The 23,126-nt window shown below is 33.9% G+C and overlaps 1 protein-coding gene across 1 annotated transcript; it reads left to right on the plus strand.

Annotated features, from left to right (window-relative positions):
* The first annotated feature begins 5,181 nt into the window (after positions 1–5,181).
* Positions 5,182–5,688, plus strand: LOC138337411 (uncharacterized). The gene has a single exon (XM_069287320.1). It carries the CDS (start codon positions 5,182–5,184, stop codon positions 5,686–5,688), a length of 507 nt encoding a protein of 168 aa, XP_069143421.1.
* The last annotated feature ends 17,438 nt before the right edge of the window (positions 5,689–23,126 follow it).

Here is a 23,126-nt window from a genome sequence, read left to right on the forward strand (position 1 = left end):
AACGTTTACTCTAATTATGATTAGTTGTGTTTAGTGATGAATTCATATGGAAAAATACCTTATAATGAGATTGATTAGGATTGGTATGATTTTGAATTAAAATTTATTGATCTATAACTTCTGAGTTATTGGCTAAGACGTAATGATAAAAGGATGGTGATGACTTGCCTATGTGTTTTAAAATAATGTGATTATGTAAATGTGCTAACCTCACATGTGTGAATTTTATTGAAATGACATACTCATGCAATTCCTATTGAGCTTTGACTATAACTATATATGGGGTAGACTCCTATGACCGAAACTATGTTATGATTATTAATGAAAGACCAACATATACATATAACAGGTAGACTCTAATGACCAAAACTAAGTTATAATTACTATGTAAGGGGTAGAACCCTATGACCGAAACTAAGTTATGATTATTAATGGAAGACATTTCAAAAGGGACTCTAGCTAACCATAGAGTGAACCAGAAGTGAGGAGTGTCCCTCCCACAAAGGGAAGGTAGGATCACTAATGCACTCATGAGATTGGAGACTATAACACATGTAGCGTAAAGAGGGTCGCAACTACATTTCCTAGTTCTTGAACTATGGTGCCCCCCATAGGTGTACTAGCTACTGGATCCACATAGATGCTATGTTCATGTTTTAGTACTACCTTGGAAAGTAGTCCGCCTTCTTTCAATGTAGGGTTCCATGATAACAGATTCCGTATTAACTTATGTGGTCTATGTCGGTTAAAGCAAGATTTTTCCAAAATATAAAATAAAGAAACGAGGTGAACTCTCACTAAGATGACCTAAGGGGTTTTCTTAATCTATGTAGGGGTATGAAACTCTACTTATATATTGCACTAATTATCCTTAGGGAAGTCTTATATGGATGTTCTTATATGCTTATGTAGTTATAAATGTAAATTATATGTATATGTTGATCTTATATGACACTATCTAATATTGGTTTCACTTATGAACATATGGTTGGTCTCTATTGTTAAAGTATGATGATTTTTACTCGTAATGATACATTATGTGAAGTGGGCATTACTTATAGTTCTTATTGGGTTTACTTGATTGGTGAGGTTATGGGGCTTTTCTTAGTCATTGCACTAATGGACTTAATAGGGGTTCATGAGTGATTTTCATCCTTAGGTTATAATGTTATGAACAATTATCCATGATTGCTGATATTATAATTTGATGATAGAGTTGTCTTGAGTATGTGCTCAAATTATGTGGATATTCATGTTGACTTGACTAGACTTGGTATTTCTGGTCTTGTGATATACATGGTCTTGACTTAAGTAATATGTTCTTATTGATTGGTATTGGTTCAAGAGTGTGAATAAGGTGTTTTCAAAGTAAATGAACATGCTTTAGTGAAATGTTCCTTTTTTAGCATGACTCCATACTTAGTACAAGTGATGTGCTAACCTCATTTCTCCCTCTTTCCCAACATCTTATGTTCTAGTCATTGAAAGTTCATTATCACTTTGAAGGAAGGCATGGAATCATTCTCCAAGTGTGGGTATGTCCTCAAGTCCGAGGATGATGCCTTGTTATTACTCTCGCGATGGTTCTTTGATATAGTCTAAAGAGAATAATTTTATTCAAGTTATTTTTAAGATATTGTTGTAAGCCCTAAGTTGCATTTCTACATTGGTGTAAAGGCTTTTCTCATGTTGATTTGACTCCTTTTGGATGGTTAATATGATATATCCCTTTTTAGACTATGTTATGTATCTTGTATATATATATATGTATGTGTGTGTGTGCCATAAAGTAGAAAACTATGTAATCTTCTTATACAAGAAGTCTATGTTACTCGCTATGAATGTATTTTGTGTATGCGAGAAATCTAAGTAAATCCCATGAAGTAGTGTACATTAAAAGTTTTAAATTTTCCGCACTTTTTAACCTATAAATGTAATGATAAATGCTAAGAGGATAGTCTTAGTCCTCTCCGAGGACGATGATGTCGATTACGTCTAGGGGTCCTTCACGGATGTGAAAAACTTGGTATCAGAGCATGAGGTTGAATATCATAGGAACGATGTATCATTAAACCTCGTCTATGTAGATTCTTATTCATAATTGTGAAGTGTGCCACACTTTTAAATGAGAGACTATGTGATGCTTAGAAACTCTCATCTTCTTATATTCTTACGTCTTGCCTCTAGAGTCTTATTATGTTCTTTCACCTAAACCTTGTATCATGGTTATAGGTATGAATACTCGAAGAGAAGCTGCTAGAAGAGCCGAGGAAGAAATGGCTAATGTTGCTGATCATGAAAATCAAGTTCCTCCACAAGACAACCAACTTCCTCCAGTTAAAGAAGTTGCTATGGATGATCAAGTTCCGGTTGTTCCTCTACTAATGACCAATAGAGATATAAGGGTGGATTTTCTCAGTTTGGCCCAAGACATGACCTCTCAAGCTAATGTCATCACTTCTCAAGTCCAATCCATGAAGGCACAAGTGAAAAGGGATCTTGGACATCGAGTGCCTCAATATATTAACAATGTGGCCTCTCATTTAATATACTTTACTAGAATGTATCCACCTATGTTCTATGTGTCCAGTTCAGATGAGGACCCTCAAGATTTACTCGATGAGGTCTATAAGATTCTCTATGCTATGGGTGTGATTTCAATTGAGAAGGCCGAGTTGGTGGCATATCAACTCAAAGATGTTGCCAAAACTTGGTACGTGCAACTAAGGGATAATATGGTACTTGACTACTCTTTGAAATTTACTAAGTTTTCCAAGTATTCTCCATCCTTTTTTTCAAACCTAAGGGATGAGATGAGTCGTTTTCTTGCAGGGGCGTTGGATGACTTGGTGGAAGAATGTTTTTCGTCTATGCTTCATGATAACATGATTATATATAGTTTCATAGTTCATGATTAACAAGTGGAAGAAACTAGATTAAGGAGAAAGAATAGAGAGTCCAAGAGGGTCAAGTCTTATGATGGTGGTGCTCCAAAGGGGAGGTTGGAAATTCAAGACAAGTCTAGATTCAAGAAGAGGTTTTCTAACAAAGTTCCTTCCAAATTTCGTAAGTCTCTTAATGATAGGGTGTCTAACCTTAAGTCTCAAAATGGAAAAAGTACTAGCTACCTACCAAGAATCGAATTTGTGGAAAGTGTGGCAAGAAGCATTATGGTGATTGCCTTGTTGGGACGGACAATTGCTTTAGGTGTGTCATGATTTGCCACAAGGTTAGAGATTTTCCTAATTTGAAGGGGCAAGACAAATGTAGTGGGCAAGCTCAAGCTAGTGGCTCTAATGTGGATGCTCCAAAGAAGAATCACTTTTATGCACTTCTCTCTAGGGGTGAACAAGAGAGTTCTTCCGATATGGTGATTGGTATGTTGCAAGTCTTATCTATTGATGTGTATGCTACTTGATACGGGTGCTACATTATCTTTTGTTATTCCTTTTATAGCTATGATGTTTGATATTTTTCTTGATATTCTAAATGAACCTGTCATCGGAACTACCCGGTAGGTGAGACGGTGGTTGAAAAAAGGGTATATAGAAATTATCCTATAATGTTGCTTAATAGAGTTACTCATGTAGAATTAGTAGAAATTGATATGGTCAATTTTGATGTCATTTTGGGGATAGATTGGTTGCTTGATTGTATTATTTCATTGATTGTGGAACAAGAATTGTCAAGTTCAATTTTCCAAATGAACCCATCTTAGAGTGGAAGCGGGGAAATTCTAAACCTAGAGACTGTATTATCTCTTGTGTTAGGGATTGTAAAATGATATCCAAAGGGTGTCTATAATATTGTAAGAGTCAAAGATTTAGACACAGAAAATCCTCCCAATGAGTTAGTCTCCATAGTGAGAGAATTTCAAGAGTTCTTCCCAGAATCCATATCAAATGGGAAATTGATTTTGGTATTGACCTGCTACCAGATACCAACCACATTTCAATTACTCCTTATTGGATGGCTCCGGCCGAATTGAAAGAGTTGAAGGCTCAACTGAAATATTTGTTAGACAAAGGTTTCATTAGGCCTAGAATTTCTCTATGGGGTGCTGCTGTATTGTTTGTGGAAAAAGGATGGGTCCCATAGAATGTGCATTGATTATTACCAACTCAATAAATTCACTATTAAGAACAAGTATCCTCTCCCTCAAATTGAGGCCTTGTTTGATTAACTCCCAGGAGCAAGCTATTTTTCTAAGATGGACTTTAGATTGGGGTATTCCCAACTTAGGGTTAGAGGTAAGTATATACCAGAACCACATTTTGGATTAGATATGGTCTGTATAAGTTTCTAGTTATGTCCTTTGGTCTCACTAATGCCCCGACATAGTTTATGGACCTCATAAATAGGGTGTTTTAAAGTTACCTAGTTTCATTTGTCATTGTATTCATTGACGACGTCTTGGTATATTCGAAAAATAAGGATGAACACATGGACCATTTAAGGGTGGTGTTACAAGTGCTTAAGGAAAATCAACTATTTGCCAAGTATATCAAATGAGAGTTTTGGTTCAGTTTGGTGGCATTTCTTGGTCATATTGTATCTAGTGAGGGAGTTGATATAGATCGAAGAAAAACCGAGATAGTCAATAATTTCCCTAGACCATTGAATCAAACAAAAATTAGAAGCTTTTTAGATCTAGCGGGATATTAAAGGAGGCTTGTGGATGATTTTGCGTCTATTGTATATTCATTGACTACTTTGAACCAAAAGAGTATGAAATTTTAGTGGTCAGAGTCATGCGAAAGAAGCTTCTGAATTTTTAAAGAAAGGGTTACCTCCGCTCTGGTATTGACTTTACTATAGGGTAATAAGGGCTTCGTTGTGTATTGTGATGCATCCCGATTGGGATTACGATATGTCCTTATGAAACATGTGAAAGTAGTAGAGTATGCTTCTAGACAACCTAAGGTGCATGCAAAGAATTATTCAACTCATGATTTTGAGTCAGCGGCCGTGGTATTTTCCTTGAAAATATGGAGGCATTATATGTATGGTGTCGATGTTGATGTGCATACTGACCACAAGAGTGTTTAATATGTGTTTACTTAAAAAGTGTTGAATCTCCAACAAATAAGGTGGTTGGAATTATTAAAATATTACGACATAAGAGTTCTCTACCACCCCGGCAAGGACAATGTGGTTGCAAATGCTCTAAGTCGTATTACCATGGGTAGTGTGTCTCATGTAGATGAAGACAAGAAAGACCTAGTGAAAGATGTTCATATGTTGGCTCCTTTCGATGTTAGATTGGAAAATTCTACAAATGTTAGTTTTATGGTCCATTATAACGCCAGATATGCTTTGGTAGTTGAGGTAAAGTCTAAGAAACACCTTGATAAACTATTGATGAATTTGAAGGAGTCGGTTCTTGGTAAGCTTAATGAGTCATTGTCCTTAGGAGGGAGATATGGTGCCTTGAGGTATCAAGAAAGGTTATGTGTGCCCAATGTTGATGACTTGAGAAACCAGATTCTTGAGGAATCTCATGGTTTGTGTTATTCCATTCATATGGAGTCTACAAAGATGTATCATAACCATACAGAAGTGTTTTTGTTGGAAGGCTTAAAGAGGGACATAGAGGAATTTGTTGCAAAATGTCCTAATTGCCAACTAGTGAAAACCGAGCATCAAAAGCTGGGTGGTTTACTTCAAGAAATCCATGTACCCAATTGAAGTGAGAAGAAATTAAAATGGATTTCATGGTAGGTTTTCCTCGGACACCAAAACAACATGAATCCATATTGTGGATTGGTTTACCAGATCTGCTTATTTTATTCATGCAAAGTCCACTTACTCGCGGAGGATTATGCAAGGATCTCCATAGATGAGATTGTGTGTCGCCATGGTATTCCTTTATCCATCATATCAGATAGGGGTGCAGAAATAACATCTAGGTTTTGGAGGTCGTTCCAAAAAGGGTTGGGTACCAAGGTGAAGATAAGCAACGCTTTTCATCCCCAAACAGATGGTCAAGCGGAGCGTACTATTCAAATTCTTGAGGATATGCTTAGATCTTGTATAATTGTTTTCAAGGGAAATTGGGATAGACACTTGCTTTTGGTTGAGATTTCCTACAACAATAGTTAGCATTCATCTATATGTATGGCTCAATTAGAGGCCTTGTATGGTGTGAGATGTATGTATCCAATTGGATGGTTTGAATTAGGCGACTCTTCACTTTTGGGTCCTAAATTGATTTATAAGACTTTGGAGAACTTCATATAATAAGGAATCAATTGAAAACAACCTATAGCCGACAAAAGTCTTATGCCGACCATAAGAGAAGAGACTTCAAATTGAAGGAAGGGGATAAGGTGTATCTTAAAATTTCACCTATAAAAGGGGTGGTGATATTTGTCAAGAAAGGGAAGTTGAGTCCTCGTTTTGTGGGTCCTTATAAAATCCTGCAAAAGGTTGGCAAGGTTGCATATGAGTTGAGGTTACCTAGTGAATTAACTTCCATTTATTCAGTATTTCATGTCTCCATGCTTGAGAAGTGTATCGGTGATCCCGATTCCATCCTTCCTATTGAAGGTCTAGGTGTGCAATAGAACCTCTCTTATGAGAAGATTCTGGTTGAAATCCTTGATAAACAAGTAAGAGGTTATGGAACAAGGTGGTGTCTTTCGTAAAGGTGTTATGGAAGAACCACATAGTTGAGGGTGCAACATGGTACAATCAGGCTGACATGAAGTCCCTTTACCCTCATCTATTTGAGAACTAATGTTATTTGTTCCTATTTATAGTAAAAATAATGAGTTTATTTGAAGTTGACTTGATTTTCGGTAAAATATTGAAATACATGTTTTGTTACAGTGATTTACAGTGAACTAATCCTATAGAAGTGAATTTTTTTTCTAAAAAATCTCTTTTACTTGATTTGAACTTATTTGGTGTATTTTGGTATGTTGTGACTCCATGAGTTGTATTGAGCATGATGATATGTGTTGATGAAAGCTTTGGCATAAGTGAGTACACATGTAGTGAATGTTGAGCTCTTATGAGTTCAAAATGATGTTTGAGTTTCATTGTGTAAAATTTCATGTGGTTACGATAATTTGAGTTGTAACTCATGTTTTAATATGTTTTTGTTTGTTCGGCATCTAGTCTTAAGTCTATTTCTTCCTTCTAAAGTATTTTAGTGTCATTCGGGGACGAATGTTCCTAAAGGGGGATAATGTTATACTCCAAAAGTATAAAGCCTAATATGGAGCTTAACATGAGATTCTAAGAGTTCTAACACTATTATAAGGTCAAATATATGGTATATATGTCATTTAGGAAGTTTTAGAATTAAAGCGTCAAGAAATGTCCGTAAACTAGTTCAAGAGGTGTTAGTGTGCCTTAGCCTATTTGACAAGTTTTAGGAGTCAGAATTCAATGAAAGTTAATAGTAAGGTTTATAACACATATTAGAGTTGGTTTAGGGTGAAAAATTCTGGGTATGACTCCCTAAAGACCAACCAAAGGAACCTTGAGGAGGACCCCTTGCTTTTTGGATAAAAACTATCTTGAGACAGTAGCCATCGACGGATGGCAAGCAATGAGGTGTGATCCTATTGATACCGTTGATGGACACTTATACAATTTTGTGAACCTGTAATTTGTCAAGTGTTTGAACGTAATGATGGATCTGAAGGATGGTTGGTCCGAAGGTCCGTCGACTGACCTACGGCCCGTAGGTCGGGGTCTCATAGGTCAAGGTCCCTGTTGTCTGCCAAGTTTAAGTTAGACCAATTAATTAATTAGGTGGTTAGTTATTTACTTAGGTACTAAATGAGGTCTATTTAAGTTAGTTAATGACTTATTTAAATACCTAAATATAGTTAAACTAACCCAGCTCTCATAATTCCCAAAACACAATTGCTCTTCCTTCTCTCTACCAAATAAACTCTATCAAAGACCAAGGTCAAGGTGAGTTCTAGGGCAGAAAGAAGTCAAGTTTCCTACACAATCTTTATCAATTAAAAAGGTATGGGATCTTGTAACCTTTGGGATTCCTTTCCCCAAAAGGGTTCATCCACATTGATTTCAAAAGTATAAATTTTAATTGGGTTTTCTTCTATTTCGAATTTGACCTTCTAGAGTGTATCTTTTGTGGTTTCTTTTGATAATTATGCTTATATTATGATGTATTATGATTCAATTATTCTAGTTCTTGATTATTTAACCTCGTTTGGAGATTAGATCATGAAATTGACCAAAGTTCCTAACACTAGGTTATGAACTATTGATGAATTGATGTGTAGTGATTCAATCGACTTCAGTGATTCAATTAACGTTATTATTGTGTTAATTACTATTGTATGATGATGTTAAACCCATTATTGGGTTGAATTGGATAGTTGATGGTAAAACCTTGTATGATGGATTGTGATGAAGATCGGGTTAAGTCTTGTGATCTCAAACCTTTACGTTAATTATGATTACTTGTGTTTAGTGACAAAGTTATATTGAAGTATACATTATGATGATATTGATTAGGATTGGTATGATGTTGAATTGAAATGTCTTGAACTATGACTTGTACGTTGTTGGCTAAGATGTAATGATATAAGGATGGAGATGACTTGCCTAAGTACTTTATCATAATGTGATTATGTAAATGTGCTAACCTGAAAGGACATACTCATGCAATTCTTATTGAGCTATGACTATGACTATGACTATATAAGTGGTAGACCCCTATAACATAACCTAATTTATGATTATTAATGAAAGAAATTTCAAAAGGGACTCTAGCTTTGCACCGAGTGAACTAGAAGTGAGGAGTGTTCATTCCCACATAGGGAACATAGGATCACTAATGTACTCATGAGATTGGAGACTATAATTCATTTAGAAAAAATAGGGTCCCAACTACATCTCCTAGTTCTTTAACTATGTTGCCCCCATAGGAATACTAGCTAGTTGATCCACATAGATGCTATGTTCATGTTTTTGTACTACCTTGGCAAGTATTCCACGTTCTTTCAGTGTACGATTTAATGACACCGAATTCCACATTAGCTCATGCGTTCTATGTCGGTTAAGGCAAGATATTCCCAAAACGTAAAATAAATTAAAAAAGTGAACTCTAAGGAGGATGACCTGAGGGGTTTGGATTAGTCTAGGTAGGGGTATGTGACTCTACCTATACATTGTACTAGTTATCACTGAGTGAAGTCTTATAAGAATCTTTTTATGTGATTATAAATATAAATAATATGTATATGTTGATCTTACATGTTAATGACACTATGTAATATTGGTTTCACTTATGAATATGTGGCTGATCTCTATTGCTAAAGTATGATGATGTTTACTATTAATGATATACTATGTGAAGTGGGCATTGAATATAGTTGTTATTTGGTTTAGTTGATTGAGTGAGGTCATGAGGCCCTTTTTAGTCATTGCACCAGTTGACTCAATGGGGGATCATAAGTGATTGTCTTGCTTAGGTTATGATGTTGAACTATTATGCATAGTTGTTGATAATATAACTTGATGAGAGAGTTGTCTTGATTATGTGATGTGGATATGCATGTTGACTTGACTAGACTTTTTATTGTTGGTATTGTGATGTACATGGTCTTGACTTAAGGAATATGTGATTATTGATTAGTATTGGTTCTTGAATGTGCATATGGTGTTTTTAAAGTAAATCAACATGCTTTAATGAAATGTACGTTTTTAGCATGACTCCATACTTAGTACTAGTAATGTGCTAACCTCATTTCTCCCTTTTCCCCAACATTTTAGGTTCTGGTGATTGAAGGTTCCTGACCACTTTGAAGGAAGACTTGGAATCATTCTTCCGGTGTGGGTATGTCCTCAAGTCCGAGGATGATGCCTTGATATTATTCTCGCTATGGTTCTTTGATATAGTCTAATGACAATCATTTCATTTATTTTATTTTAAGATATTGTTGTAAGCCCTATCTGGCATTTTTACATTGCTGTAACGACTTTGCCTATGTTGATTTTACTCAAATTTAGATGGTTCATATGATGCATCCCTTTTAAAACTATATATATATATATATATATATATATATATATATATATATACACTCTCTGTGAATATATTATGTGTATGCGATAGGTCTAAGTAAACCTCATAATTAGTGTAGATAAAAAGTTTTAAAGTTTCTAAACTTTTTAACCTATAAATGTAATGATGAATGATAAGAGGCTAGTCTTAGTCCTCTCCGAGCACAACAAATCTGGATACGTCTAGGGGGTACTCCCCGGATGTAACAACTTAGGTCTACCGCTTGAAGGCTTCTTTGGTAACCTTTTTTTTATAGATTAATTTTACATTCTTAACCTTCTTTACATATACAAGGTCTCACATTAGTGTTTCATATAAGGGTACGTACTTTAGGTCTACCAGTCCTAGAATTTCATTCATACAGTCATTCAATACAATTTAGATACTAAGTCAGGAGGACAAAATCTACCAACACAAGATACAAAATTATTCTATTATGACTCTTCTTAGTTCATCATCATCATTTATCCACATTTAAGGAATAAGTACTTTCATTTATATCATTATAACAACCATACAAGATAATATAGACATCACATGAGCCCATTAACCATATACATTCATATATACCATAACGTGATAGTATCACAATTCACATAATAATGCAGACAAAGCCATGTTCATACAATTAATACAATTAAGAACCGCCACCATAAGTGTATCATACCAACCAATATCAATTCAATATCAATTCTACACTAAATAATGGAATTAGGTGAACTTACCACTATCTAATAGCCACAATAATCATTCATTAACATATCCAACAACTGCAGACAACAAGAGAACTTACCAATTACAATGCCCATAAGGATAAGACCCCAATTTATCCATATTAGTTATTCAACAAAATACAAGATAGATATGAATACTATAAAGAAAACTATGAAAAATTCCAACAATGATCAATATATAATTAAATAGCCCATGACAATCTAAACCATATTTCAACATAATTAGATCATAATCAATATACCCACTTTAGAGACAAAATTAGGAATTTAAGGAATACTTGGGTCCATGGAGTTTTTTTAATCATTGAATATTTCATAAATAATCCATTTAAACCCTTTAATGCAAGAACCCATGCTTTGAATTGGAAATAGGGGTTTAGTGTTTTTGAGATCTTTTGGAAAGCCTTAGAATTTTGCATCTTGAATGATTGAAGAATAAAGTATTAAATCACCATATCTTATTGAAGATATACCTACGAAATTCAGGTTGGAAAATTGGATAATTTGACCTTTTTTCTTGGAGCTTGAAAGTTCTTCAATGGAGGATTTGACTAGAGAGAGAATTTAGAGAGAAAAGAGAGGTTATATTTTTTGTATTCTTATTGAAGGTTAATGTTTTTGATTGAGGTAATGGGTGTATAATGACCTAAAATAAATATATAATACATCCCCAAAATACCCAAAACACCCCACATTAATTTGACCTTTTTAAACAAGTCAAAACTTAACTTTTATTTTTGGAATTCTCGTGGGGGAACATGTTCGCATAGCGGAGGTGTTCCAAAGTTTTTAAAAATGTTTTTTAGTACAGTAGGGTCCGTTTTTTACTCATGGCTGGAGCATCTTTGTGATGCGGAGTAGCTCCCCAACATACTGCCACAAGCGGGCTTGGCAGCACTTTTTCCAAGGCTTTGATCCTCCTCAAGGATCCATTGGTTGGTATTGGGGAGTCGTAACCTGACGTTTTTAGCCTAAACATGTATCTCTAGATTTTAGGGTCACCCCCACTGAGTTTAGACTCAAAATAATACCTAAATACACGTACAACATACAAGGACACACTAGGACACACAAGATTAGTTTCCTAACGTCTTGATCGTCCCTGGAAGTTCAACTTCAAAAATTTTAAGACTGACCTCCAAATATATTCTTCATCATTTAACAAATTATTAACTTATAAAACCCATGTGAGTCTCTATTTCGCCCTATTTCATTTAGAGAGTTATTACGTATATACATACATGTAATCCCAATGATAGAATGATGATCTTGTATAGAATGTGAATGTTCTTTAATTGAAATTATATTCTCACTAACTATTCATGAATGAGTGACGATTATGATGGAATGTGAAGTTTTCTATAATGCAACTTTGAATATATTAAATTGGTAGGTTTAGGTGTTCTCTTCTTGATAAATAGAGCTAGGTTTAACGTGACCTCTTAAATTGGTACGCATAGTCATCCTTTTCTTGAATAAGGAATGTATCTTCTCTTAATTTCTTGAATTTGTAGATCTAATGTTGATAGCCTCTTCATGAATTAATAGATGTCTTGGTTTGGTAGACCTAATGTTGGTTGCCTCCCTATGAAAGGCTAATGAGATATTTTAGACTATGTATTGAACCAGTAGACCTAAATTTGGTGACCTTTCATGATGAGTCTATGAATCAATGTGAATGTAAAACCTTGACGCGGTAGACCTAATGGTGGTGGCCTCCTTCATGTGTCATTTGATTAACCTAGGAATGTTGGAACTAGTTGATTGGCTCTTCGTATGAAGATCAATGTGTTATTCTATATATTTTGAATCGATAAATCTAATGGTGGTGTACCTTTATGTGTACGCGTTTTGGGTCAGTAGGCCTAATGTTGGCGGCCCTCTCAAGTACAGTGTTGTAATGTGATTGAAATAATCTATGGGAGTGTAGACTAAGCACTGAGTTGATATGGTAAAATGGAACTCTCCCAAAGGTAGGTGAGAGTTCAAATGAAAACGTTTCTATCCCATAACTATGTACCAACATAGGGGTATATAGTAGCCTGTGGTCATTTACCTAAGCTAGGATATCACCTAGTCTACCTTAGGTAAGTGGACACTCTCTTTTTGGAGTGGGAGCAGAACACCAAAATCAATGATTTAGCTCTCATGGTCTATGTCCGTTAAACACTTATTCTCATCATGTGGGTACTGCACTGTAGTTACTTGGTAGGTACTACAAAGTGCAGGTAATACAAGGGGATGCTATCTACACATTGCACGAGTAGGCTTTGAAAGGGCTTTGCTGAGTTCCCTAAGTATTACCGACTAATGTTTAAGTCCTTTAAATGTGTAAATGTCTTCTTTTGTTGGATTTAATGAGAATGAGTATCTAAGGTCTAATGAATGAATGTTATCTAAATGAAGTGATTGAGTAATGTTGACTCTTAAAAGTTTAAATGTGAGGATGCAAGGTATACTTGAATCGTATCATGAGTTGATTCCTTATCATGTCTTATTGTATATGAATGTGCTTGGTTATGGTGACTTCAAAGGAGTACATTGTATGAGTGTATTACGAGATGCTACTTGTACATTGCACCAGTATGATTTAGGGGTTGTCTTAAATAATGCTGCTAATATGCCATGTTAAATGATGTAATGTTTGTGTCTCTTAAATTCTTCATTGTGTACAGCTTAAAAGGATTCAAAGGTTAATTCACATTTGGTGATCTTAGTGTGGTGCTTTAGTGTGTAGTGGTATAAGACGCTATCCATACATTGCATAAGGTATATCATGATGGTTACTTGGCTTACATGTTGGTATTGTCCAAATGAGATATTGTGGTTTTTATGATGATTATACTTGTGTTGTATATCTCTTATGCTATTGTACAATGACGTTTCAAAAGTGGCATAATACATGGTTTCCAACAAACTACCCCTTTTTGAAAGCATGTGTTTGCATGATAACAAACATAGTACATTTGGTGTGCTAACCCATATTTCTTCATGTTTTTACTACTTGTGTAGGTTTTGGCAAGTGGTTGGTCTAACTAGTATAGAAGTGCTTGGATAGAGTTCCCTCCAAGACTTGATATGTCCTCATAGATCAAGAACAAATACTTTTATTGTTTCTAGTTCTTTCATTTTCTAAGATATTTGCTAAGAACTCAATTCTAAAGTGTCATGTCTCTATTATGCTATTAAATTTGGTATAAGATGGCCATGTGAAACTTATAATTCTTTTTGCATTTTTAAATGTTTTCGAATGTATTGTTTTTGAATAAAAGTTTTAACATTGTACTATCTCTTGTATCTATGAGATGTATGAATTCCATGCGTCTTGTATAAGACCCCTTCAGGGTTGAGTACGTGGTGTCACGTATAGCGGTGCTCTCTAGGGGTGAAAACGACTTTAAATTTTTTTATGAATGTCAAAAGGTGAAATTTGTATCTAGTGTGTGTTGAGGGGCAGTGCAGACAATAAGGGTAAAGTAGGTGGTGGCATTGGTGAAAACGACAATGAATAAGAAAATGCTAATGTGGTGGACTGTTTGTTTTTCATCATCAAAAAAGGGTAAATGATGTAATTTAGTATTTTTATGATATTCACAAATGTTGGGACCTAATCCAAATATGAGTAGCACCATTCCGGCCTAAATGATGAACAATTGTAATGCTTTCACAACTCACGCGGTTGGTAAGCATGGGAAACAAGACCAGTGTACTCCACCAATGAAAAATCACTAGTTTGTTTGTTCATAGGATAATACATGAAAAAGAACAAGTGAAATCATACAACATTCATTGAAAAGATGAAAATTGACTATGAAGAACTCAAAACTTCAACAAACTTAAGGGACCTAATAGAATTATCAAGTTTGTCTTCTTAGTTTTGTTAGGAAATGCTTATATTGTGATGAACTTGTAAGATTTGTTTCTAATATATAAAGGAACACATCAAGCCTTTTTAAAAACCAATCATGCGCATAATTAGACGTAATTGTATGGTGTGTGTTTGTAGTCAATTTTAATTAGAGTTGATTAATATAGTGGTCAATGGAGGCATTGCTTTGTCTCTCTTTCTAATAAGATTATTACAAGTAATTAGATTAAGAGTTTAATATATTTATGTGTATTTGTAGTCCATATTCATTTGTCACTTGAATATAAATAGTGAAACCCCGTGTGACAGGTCATGGTTTTTCTCCCTTAATCAAGGAGGTTTCCACGTATAAAATCCTTGTTGTTCTTACTTTACATATTAGTATTTTATACTGAATTTTGTGTACAATTAACCCGGTCCTTGAGCAAGTGGTGGACCAGCACATCTTATAACTTCCACATTCAATTATCCTCTATCGTTTATTTATGTTATTCTCAGTATCTTGTAATACCATGAGGTTAGAGTCACTTGTCTCTCTAAGTAGTATATTGCATCTCGGGGGTAGTATTGTAGCGTGATATTATTACCACCAAGTCATGAAAATCGGGGTGACATAGATTTATGCACAAATTAGGGTAGTATATTACCTTAATATGACCAAAGCCACTCTATAAATAGGTAGCTTGCACAACCTCTCCCCCAAAAGTGATATTTTTTCATTTATAGATTATCCTCATGATGACCCTCAACTTGATCAACATTCTATATCAAGACTAATTAACATGCTCATAATCATCCTCAAGCCCACCAGTACAGCTTAAGCATGTGTTACTAGGTAACATTTTATAAAATTGTAACTGCACAAAAATTTCTAAGCTAAGGCCAGAATCATTCTCCATTCTTATATAAGGACATATAAAGTGATTCTTATATTTTTATTATGCGTTAAGGTCAATTTTTTAGTTTGAGAATTTATTTGGATATGAATTAAAGTCACAAGAATATCCTAGAATAATTTCAGTTGAAGAATTTGTTACCGGTAAAGTTTTGATATAAGATTCTATTTAGATCAACTACAAACAATCATAACTCTCAGACCATAATTAGTGAGGTGGACCATTACCTATCATGTTAATGGTTTGTGAGTCATTTTTCCAATGCTACCAAGTTTGCATCATTAAGAGTTAGGAGTGAAAATACATGTTTGTAAGACAAGAACAAGACCCATGAAATGTTTATGGGCCGTAGAGCCTTTCCTGGAGGCCTGTTGCATTATTTCAGAAACATGATGTATGTGAACCTGGATTATGTTGGTCCTTTTCCCATGTTTGTAGCCTTATTCTAAGTCATTTTTGAGTGTTTTAAAGGACAATATCATTCAACTAACTAGTTTTACTCTCATAATCATCAATCCAAGCATTTAGTTTCCAAACTACATGAAAACTTTATTCTCATGTAATGATCCATACAGTGCACTAATTTATTACATTATATAAATCTATAAAAAGTAAGGAGTCATTTTGTTACTAATTAAAATTATGAAAAAAATATTAGTTATGGAGATATTAATAATTTAGTACTATTTATGTACGATTTAGTTATGTAGAACTCACCAAACATAAATTGTTGTTTATTGAACATTTAACTAGTTGTCTTTATATACATTATTTACGATAAATAAGTAAGCAAATTAAATTTACTTGATTTTTTTTATTAGTGTACAATACAAAATTTAAAAAAAAATATCTAAGTAATACGCACATGCGTATGATATAATTTGAACTAAGCAATGACTCAATTATATATAGGGTGGAAAGACTTTCAACTTTTTTTATAAAAAAAAGTAAATAAATAATATATATTTTTAAAATGTAAACATAATAATAAAAAAGTTCATAACACAATTTTTATTTTAGGTTGTACCTTTTGTTTAAAAAAATTATAGGTTAGAACTAAATGCGTCACGCCCCAAACTCGAGGGGTGCAACTTGATCGTAATTCAAATACTCAGGTCCGAGCTGACCCTGCTGAACCATTTGCTACTAGCGCATGGAAGCAACACACAATAGAGAAAACAAAAAAGTATATCTCGGCTTAAAAGTAAGCACTCACCCGGCAAGGCCCCACTCAACTGATCAATAAAAGAAACAACAAACAACTCACAAGCTTCAACAAACCTACAAGCTAGGAAAGTACGTTCATTAGGTAGCTATACACCTCACACACTTGTCCGCAAGCCTCTAAGTGTGGTAAAGATTGACCGGATAGGTCCCTACCCTACCCATAAAATGTATATACAAGACAAGGTAAAAAACCACTCAACTCTGGCAGCTCCGGTGGAAAAGGGCTAGCCAACTGGATAGAGGTCAATCCTGCTACTGAGGAGGTCTATGATGAAGTATCCTATATAATGAAATAATCCGATAAATAAATCAAGGTTAAAGTAAGTGTACTGACCTGCTCCTAAATCTAATTTTATCAAAAATAATAAACAACAACCTAACCAAACCCACATAAGCTCGGTAGGTACGAACAACATACAAGACCACCTACTCAGGCCCCCATAAGCATGGAAGGTGACAATTAGTCTATATACCTATATAGGTAGTCCCTTAGCTTCATAGGATGTCAAATAGCCCTCTTAGACATTAATATAGTCCCTTTGGCAGCACATATCTCTCTTACTAATCAACATAGCTTATAGACAACCCATATCCCTCTTAGGCAACAATGTGGCCCAGCCCTCTAAGAAGCGTATAGCCTTTTTAGCCACCAATATAGACCTCTAGGAAACTCATAGGCCTTCTAGGAATCAATAAAGACCAGTAGGAAACTCATAGCCCTTTTAGGCATCCATATAACTCTGTAGGCCAAACATTTAGGCATAGATGACATTATGCAGCTAATCACAATAGCCCCAAGGGCAGTAATAGCAATCCAATTGCTGAGAGCGGCCCATTTAGTTAGAAGCAACCAACACTAAGAACCCCTAAGTCGTGCCCAACATAAGGATGCTACCAACTCAATTAGAATCCAAACAAAGGATTATTCTATATCAACTCGAGCAGTTAACAATCAACGATAATGGCTCAAATATTAAAAGTAAAAAAACCTAACTACATTGCTCCTAAACTTTATGGAAACATGTCATAAGTAGGGAATAACCTTAACATACATTTTCCTTTTTAATTTATGCTGAAAATTTCCCGTGCAAACAACTACAACACTAAAAAAGGTATAATCAATAAGTAGAAAAGGGCAAGAATTACTATGAAAATCGATACAAATTCCTATTATAAACTACTATCCAAGACCTAAGGTATCCATAAACTAATAAAAGGTGGCTCCTACCTTTCTTTACACGCCCAAAACACTTCAATAAAATCAATCCACTGAAAAACCTTCTTCCACAACTTCAAAGGAGCTACACCAATCGATTCACAATAAAAACTATAGCAAAATAAGGAGCTCGCGACGTAGGGTAATTTTTTTTATAAGGAGCCAAGAAGAGATCATGAACACGCAATTATTATTTGAGGAGAATTTCTTTGATATGTATGGGTTACTCACGAGTTTGAATGAAGAAAAGTGAAGAAGATTCTATGTTATAAGTTTCCATCGACTTAAGGGACCCATATAAGTTTCTGCTTGCGCAGTCTCACAAAAACGTGAGTACTTCTCTCTCTTTAATTTCTATAAACAAACCATTTCATACATTGGAAACTAGACTCGTAGAGCTTCAATTTAATAACTAGTGGGCCCCATAATTCTGTTTATATTAGGAGTTAAATTCCGAGACATTTTACACAAATTAAAGATAAACCATTACAAAAAAAACTTATGATAACTTTCACCAACTTTTATTTTGCCACATACCTAACATCAATACATGAGATAAAACTCTTGAACACTTAAAATATGGCATAAAACATCATTTTTAATGTATTACTCACCCTCTTTGTCTTTCCACGAAGGTACGAGTTAATTTAGACGTCTCAAAAAGTCGGGATGTTACATCCTTCCCCCCTTAATATATTCTTCCTAGAATGAAAAAAATCTGAGTCACACAGTTAAGTTCTCGGGGTTTCAATAATTTAGGCAGAATATCCTTTGCAAATGTGACTATACAGGAACCTGAAATACTGAAATTCTAAACTAAGGGTCTCAAAGTATGACATGAAAAGCTAAGCACTATGGCTCTGCAATAACATAGGGAGCAAATATACAACCACAACAATAATAAATGTAAGCAACAATGTATATATAAAATAATCAGATAGGCATGTAACATCAATGCACTAATATAAAATTATATGCCATCACCCTAGGGTATTAAACAAGTAAGGATATTTGTACCTCATGCCATCCTCAACATCTCAGGTCTGAAATTCTAGCCTAACGGTCTCACAGTATGACATGAACAGCTAAGCACAATGGCTTTGCAATAACATAGGGAGCAAATATACAACCACAACAATTATAACTGTAAGCAACAATATATATATAATCATCACATAGGTATATAACATCAATGCACTAATATAAAATTATATGCCATCACCCTGGGTATGAAACAAGTGAGGATATTTGTACCTCATGCCATCCTCAACTTCTCAGGTCACCTCTTCTCTGTTCTTGTTTCTCCACAATACTTTAATTGAAGCCACCCTTTGGTCCTCAAATTATGAATATGTCAATCTTAAAATAAAAAGTTTGTTTTCTCCCATTATTTTGGTCCATTTCCTTTTTTTATGTTACTTGTACTTTCGTACATTCCATATGTTTGGATTTAACATCATAAGATTTAATAGTCTTCGTTAGTTTTTCCTAAATTATGTGTCAGGTAAAAATTAAACAAATATATTGAACCTCATGAGAGTATTTTCACTTTTTTTAAAAATATGAAACATAACTATATCCATAAGTTTAAAAAACTATCAAGAATAACCAATCATACTGTATAGGGTGAAAGGCATGCTTGGCAAATGGGTGAACCAGACTATAGCACGTGGATAAAATAACAACCATAGATATGCTGGTCATTCATCTAAAATATAGGGTGATATAGTATTCAACATGACTTGGGTGGTATATTAAATTAATATAATCAAAGTCCCTCTGTAATTAGTTATCTTGTAGAGACTCTCCCTCAAAGCAATATGTTTAATCTATAGATAGTAAATCTTCATAATCATCCTCGACTAGATCAATATCGAGTCTAATGCCGACTTTCCCATAATCATCCTCATGGACAAGTCCCAATGCTATAGATCAAACACGTGCTACTAGGTAACTTTTAAAAAAGTGGTGTGTCATATTTTTTAATATGGCACGAACTAGATTTTTAGAAGGAAAAGGGTCTCTCTCTAAAAAAAAATGAAAAAGAAATACCTTGAGAATTCCCTACAAAAAGGTAAAAAGTAGTACTAGTTCCATTTTTTGGGTTCTAACGAAAGAAAACTTTCGAACTTCTCCACACTTGTATTTTTATTTTCTCGTGATCAATGTGTTCAAATTAGTTTTATATCCTTACAATTTGCATTGAGAACTATTGATATAGGTTTTACACAAAACTCTATGGAATAGGTATATGTTAATTTTATTATATTCCACAATCAGTCTTTTGAATTATTGCATGAGAAGTATTTTAGTAAAAGTTGTTCAATATACCTATTATTTACTTGGTCATTTCATCAAAATGTTTTATAGATTGACCATGTTTAGCAATCATATTTACTATGCATTATCCCTCATACTTTGCACATTCAAAGTATTGACTGCATACTTTATGATGCTTAGTAGATAACTCTCGTGGTTATTGTTTTCTCTAGTCAGCAACAACTGGGTTGGTGAGTCATAATCTTTCCTAGGAAAAGTGTTGAAATTATGTCTCAGGATATTGTATAAATAAAACAGTTAGCTACTTTTAGGATTTTAAAATTATTTTATTATAGTCCTATGTGACTTGAATTTAAGAGTTAGTATTTATTATTTGTTTATTGAAAAGTTAGTACTATCTTTTTCTTTTTTTAGTTAGAAATTTTATCTATAAATGTAAGTCTTTGGATTATTAATAAAATAATCATCTTTTGATAATAATGCATTATTTTTCTCTAAGTTATTTTCTTAATTTCTATATTGAAAAACAAACAATTGGTATCCTAAGTTTTCTTCTTGAGGGCATTTGAGTAGAAAAACTAATTCTACAAATAGTTTTTCACGAATGGCTCCTCCTATTTTTGATGTTGAGATTTATCAACTATAGGTTGTGAGAATGGAAACTTCCTTGGAGGCTCTTGATCTTTGGTAAGCCGTGGAAGAGGATTATGAAATCAATCCAGATAATCCCACCGTGGCCCAAATAAAGAGTCACTAGGAAAAGAAAACCATTAAGTCGAAGGCAAAAGAAAATTTGTTTGATACTATTTCGAAGTTGTTTTTATGATAATCATAACTCTCACATCGCCAGATATTTGAAATTATTATAATAAAGAATATACTAGAGATGAAAGAAAATGAAGAGGGTGAAGGTATTAATTTAATGAGGAAATTCAAATTGGAGAGAAGTTAAGAATCAGAAACGATCAAGGGTAGAAGTGACAAATGCTTGGATCGGACCGTATTTGAATGGATTGAGAAAAAAAAATCTATTTTTCAAAAAAAAAAAATTAGCCCTCCCCTGGGCACCCCCACTCCCCGAGCGCCTCCCACCTTCCACCAACCTACCCCTAAATCTTTTTATTTTTTAAATATAATAAAAGAACTGTTTTTGCCAAAAAAAATTATAAAAATTACCCCTACCTCAGTCCCCCCCCCCCCCCGCTCCCCCACCTTCCACCAACCTATCCCTAAATTTATTTATTTTTCAAACAGAAACTTACCCCTAATTTTTTTCTCAAAAAAATATTTTTTTTTGAAAAAAAAACAAATCTATTTCTGAAAAAATAATATTAAATTTTTTATTTTTTAGCACTATTTAGAATTTTGAGCAAAAGTGAAATAAGTGATCTATTCTGGGTCAAATATAGATACCCATATTTAATCAATTTCGATCATATTTATAGAGACTTTCTAAACACTTTGAAGCCAATATTAACCAATTAAAATATGAGTAAGCCAATATTTATGGTCAAAATGGAATGATTTTATTAATATGGCTTAAATTGTCACCCTTAGTCAAGGGATACTCTGACAGATTTCTTGGTATTGTTAACAAGGAAAGATTACTATGCAATGAATTTAAAGATACAAGAATTGTTGAAAAAGTTGTTGTTACAGTGCTTGAAAGATATGAAGCATGTATAAGTACCTTGGAAAACACACACGATTTGTCAAAAATTACCTTGATAGAATTGTTAAATTCTTTGCAGACTTACGAACAAAGGACACTTATGAGGCAAGATGACATAGTTCAAGAAACATTAGTAGTCTGCCATAAAACTCAAAGCAAGAGTAAATTTTTGAAAAAATTACCCAACTAAAAGAATGGATATCCTCTATATAAATGTTGGAAAAGACCAGATGAATAGTGCAAGAAATGCAAATAACATGGTCATGAAGTTTTAATTTGCAAAAAGAAATCCATAAATAATTTCAGATGTTCTTTATGGGCTTGATATTGATAAATGTTTGTTTGTTGTTGGTCAATTAATACAAAAAGAATTCAAATTATTATTTGGAGACAAATGTTGTCGAGTTTTTTATTCTACCAAGCAAGAGATTTACAAGTTGAAATCAGAGGTAAGAGCTTCTCACTTAATCCAACAGAAGATAAAAGTTTTTTTAGTGTTGATCAATGATTGAAAAAGGATTTAAATTTATTTGGACACAAATGTTTTTTAATCTTTGATCCTACTAAGAAAGATATTTTAAAGTTGAAATGAGAGGTAAGATCTTCTGATTTAATCCAACAGAAGATGCACACAAGCCTTGCAACAGAAACAATAAATTAGAAGATTTGCTCACAAGATCAATTTTAGATGAGACTACAATCTACAATTCCTAATCCAAGGAGGAGAGATGAAAAAATGTGTCAGGATGTGATACGCTCAAACTTACTTCTCAAATAAGAAGTAAAGTTGTCGTGTCAAGTAAATAACCCAACTAATGAGGTTGGGATCATTCCCACGAGGAAATTAGTTTAGACTTAACTTTAATCTATTATTACTATTGTTCAGTCAATTACTTCCTTGGAAAGAAAAATGATAAAAGGGGGGTTTTCTATTTCTAAATACATGAAAATAACAGCTTCAAATGATGGAGTTTAGTCAATTAATAAAAGTAACTAGGGGTTACGTATTCCCCACAGGTTCATAACTTTATAATTCTATCTATAACAATTATTTCCTAGTATCTTGCATGAAAAGTGATAAGTTATGTATTTCTAAGTCCTTGGTCCGGTATCTAGAAAATTTCACTCCGCACCTTTATTCGGCTACATGTGTTGCTAAACTAACCCTTACCTTTACCTCAT

This window comes from Solanum lycopersicum, chromosome 7, assembly GCF_036512215.1.
Source record: "Solanum lycopersicum chromosome 7, SLM_r2.1".
NCBI classification, from domain to species: Eukaryota; Viridiplantae; Streptophyta; class Magnoliopsida; order Solanales; family Solanaceae; genus Solanum; species Solanum lycopersicum.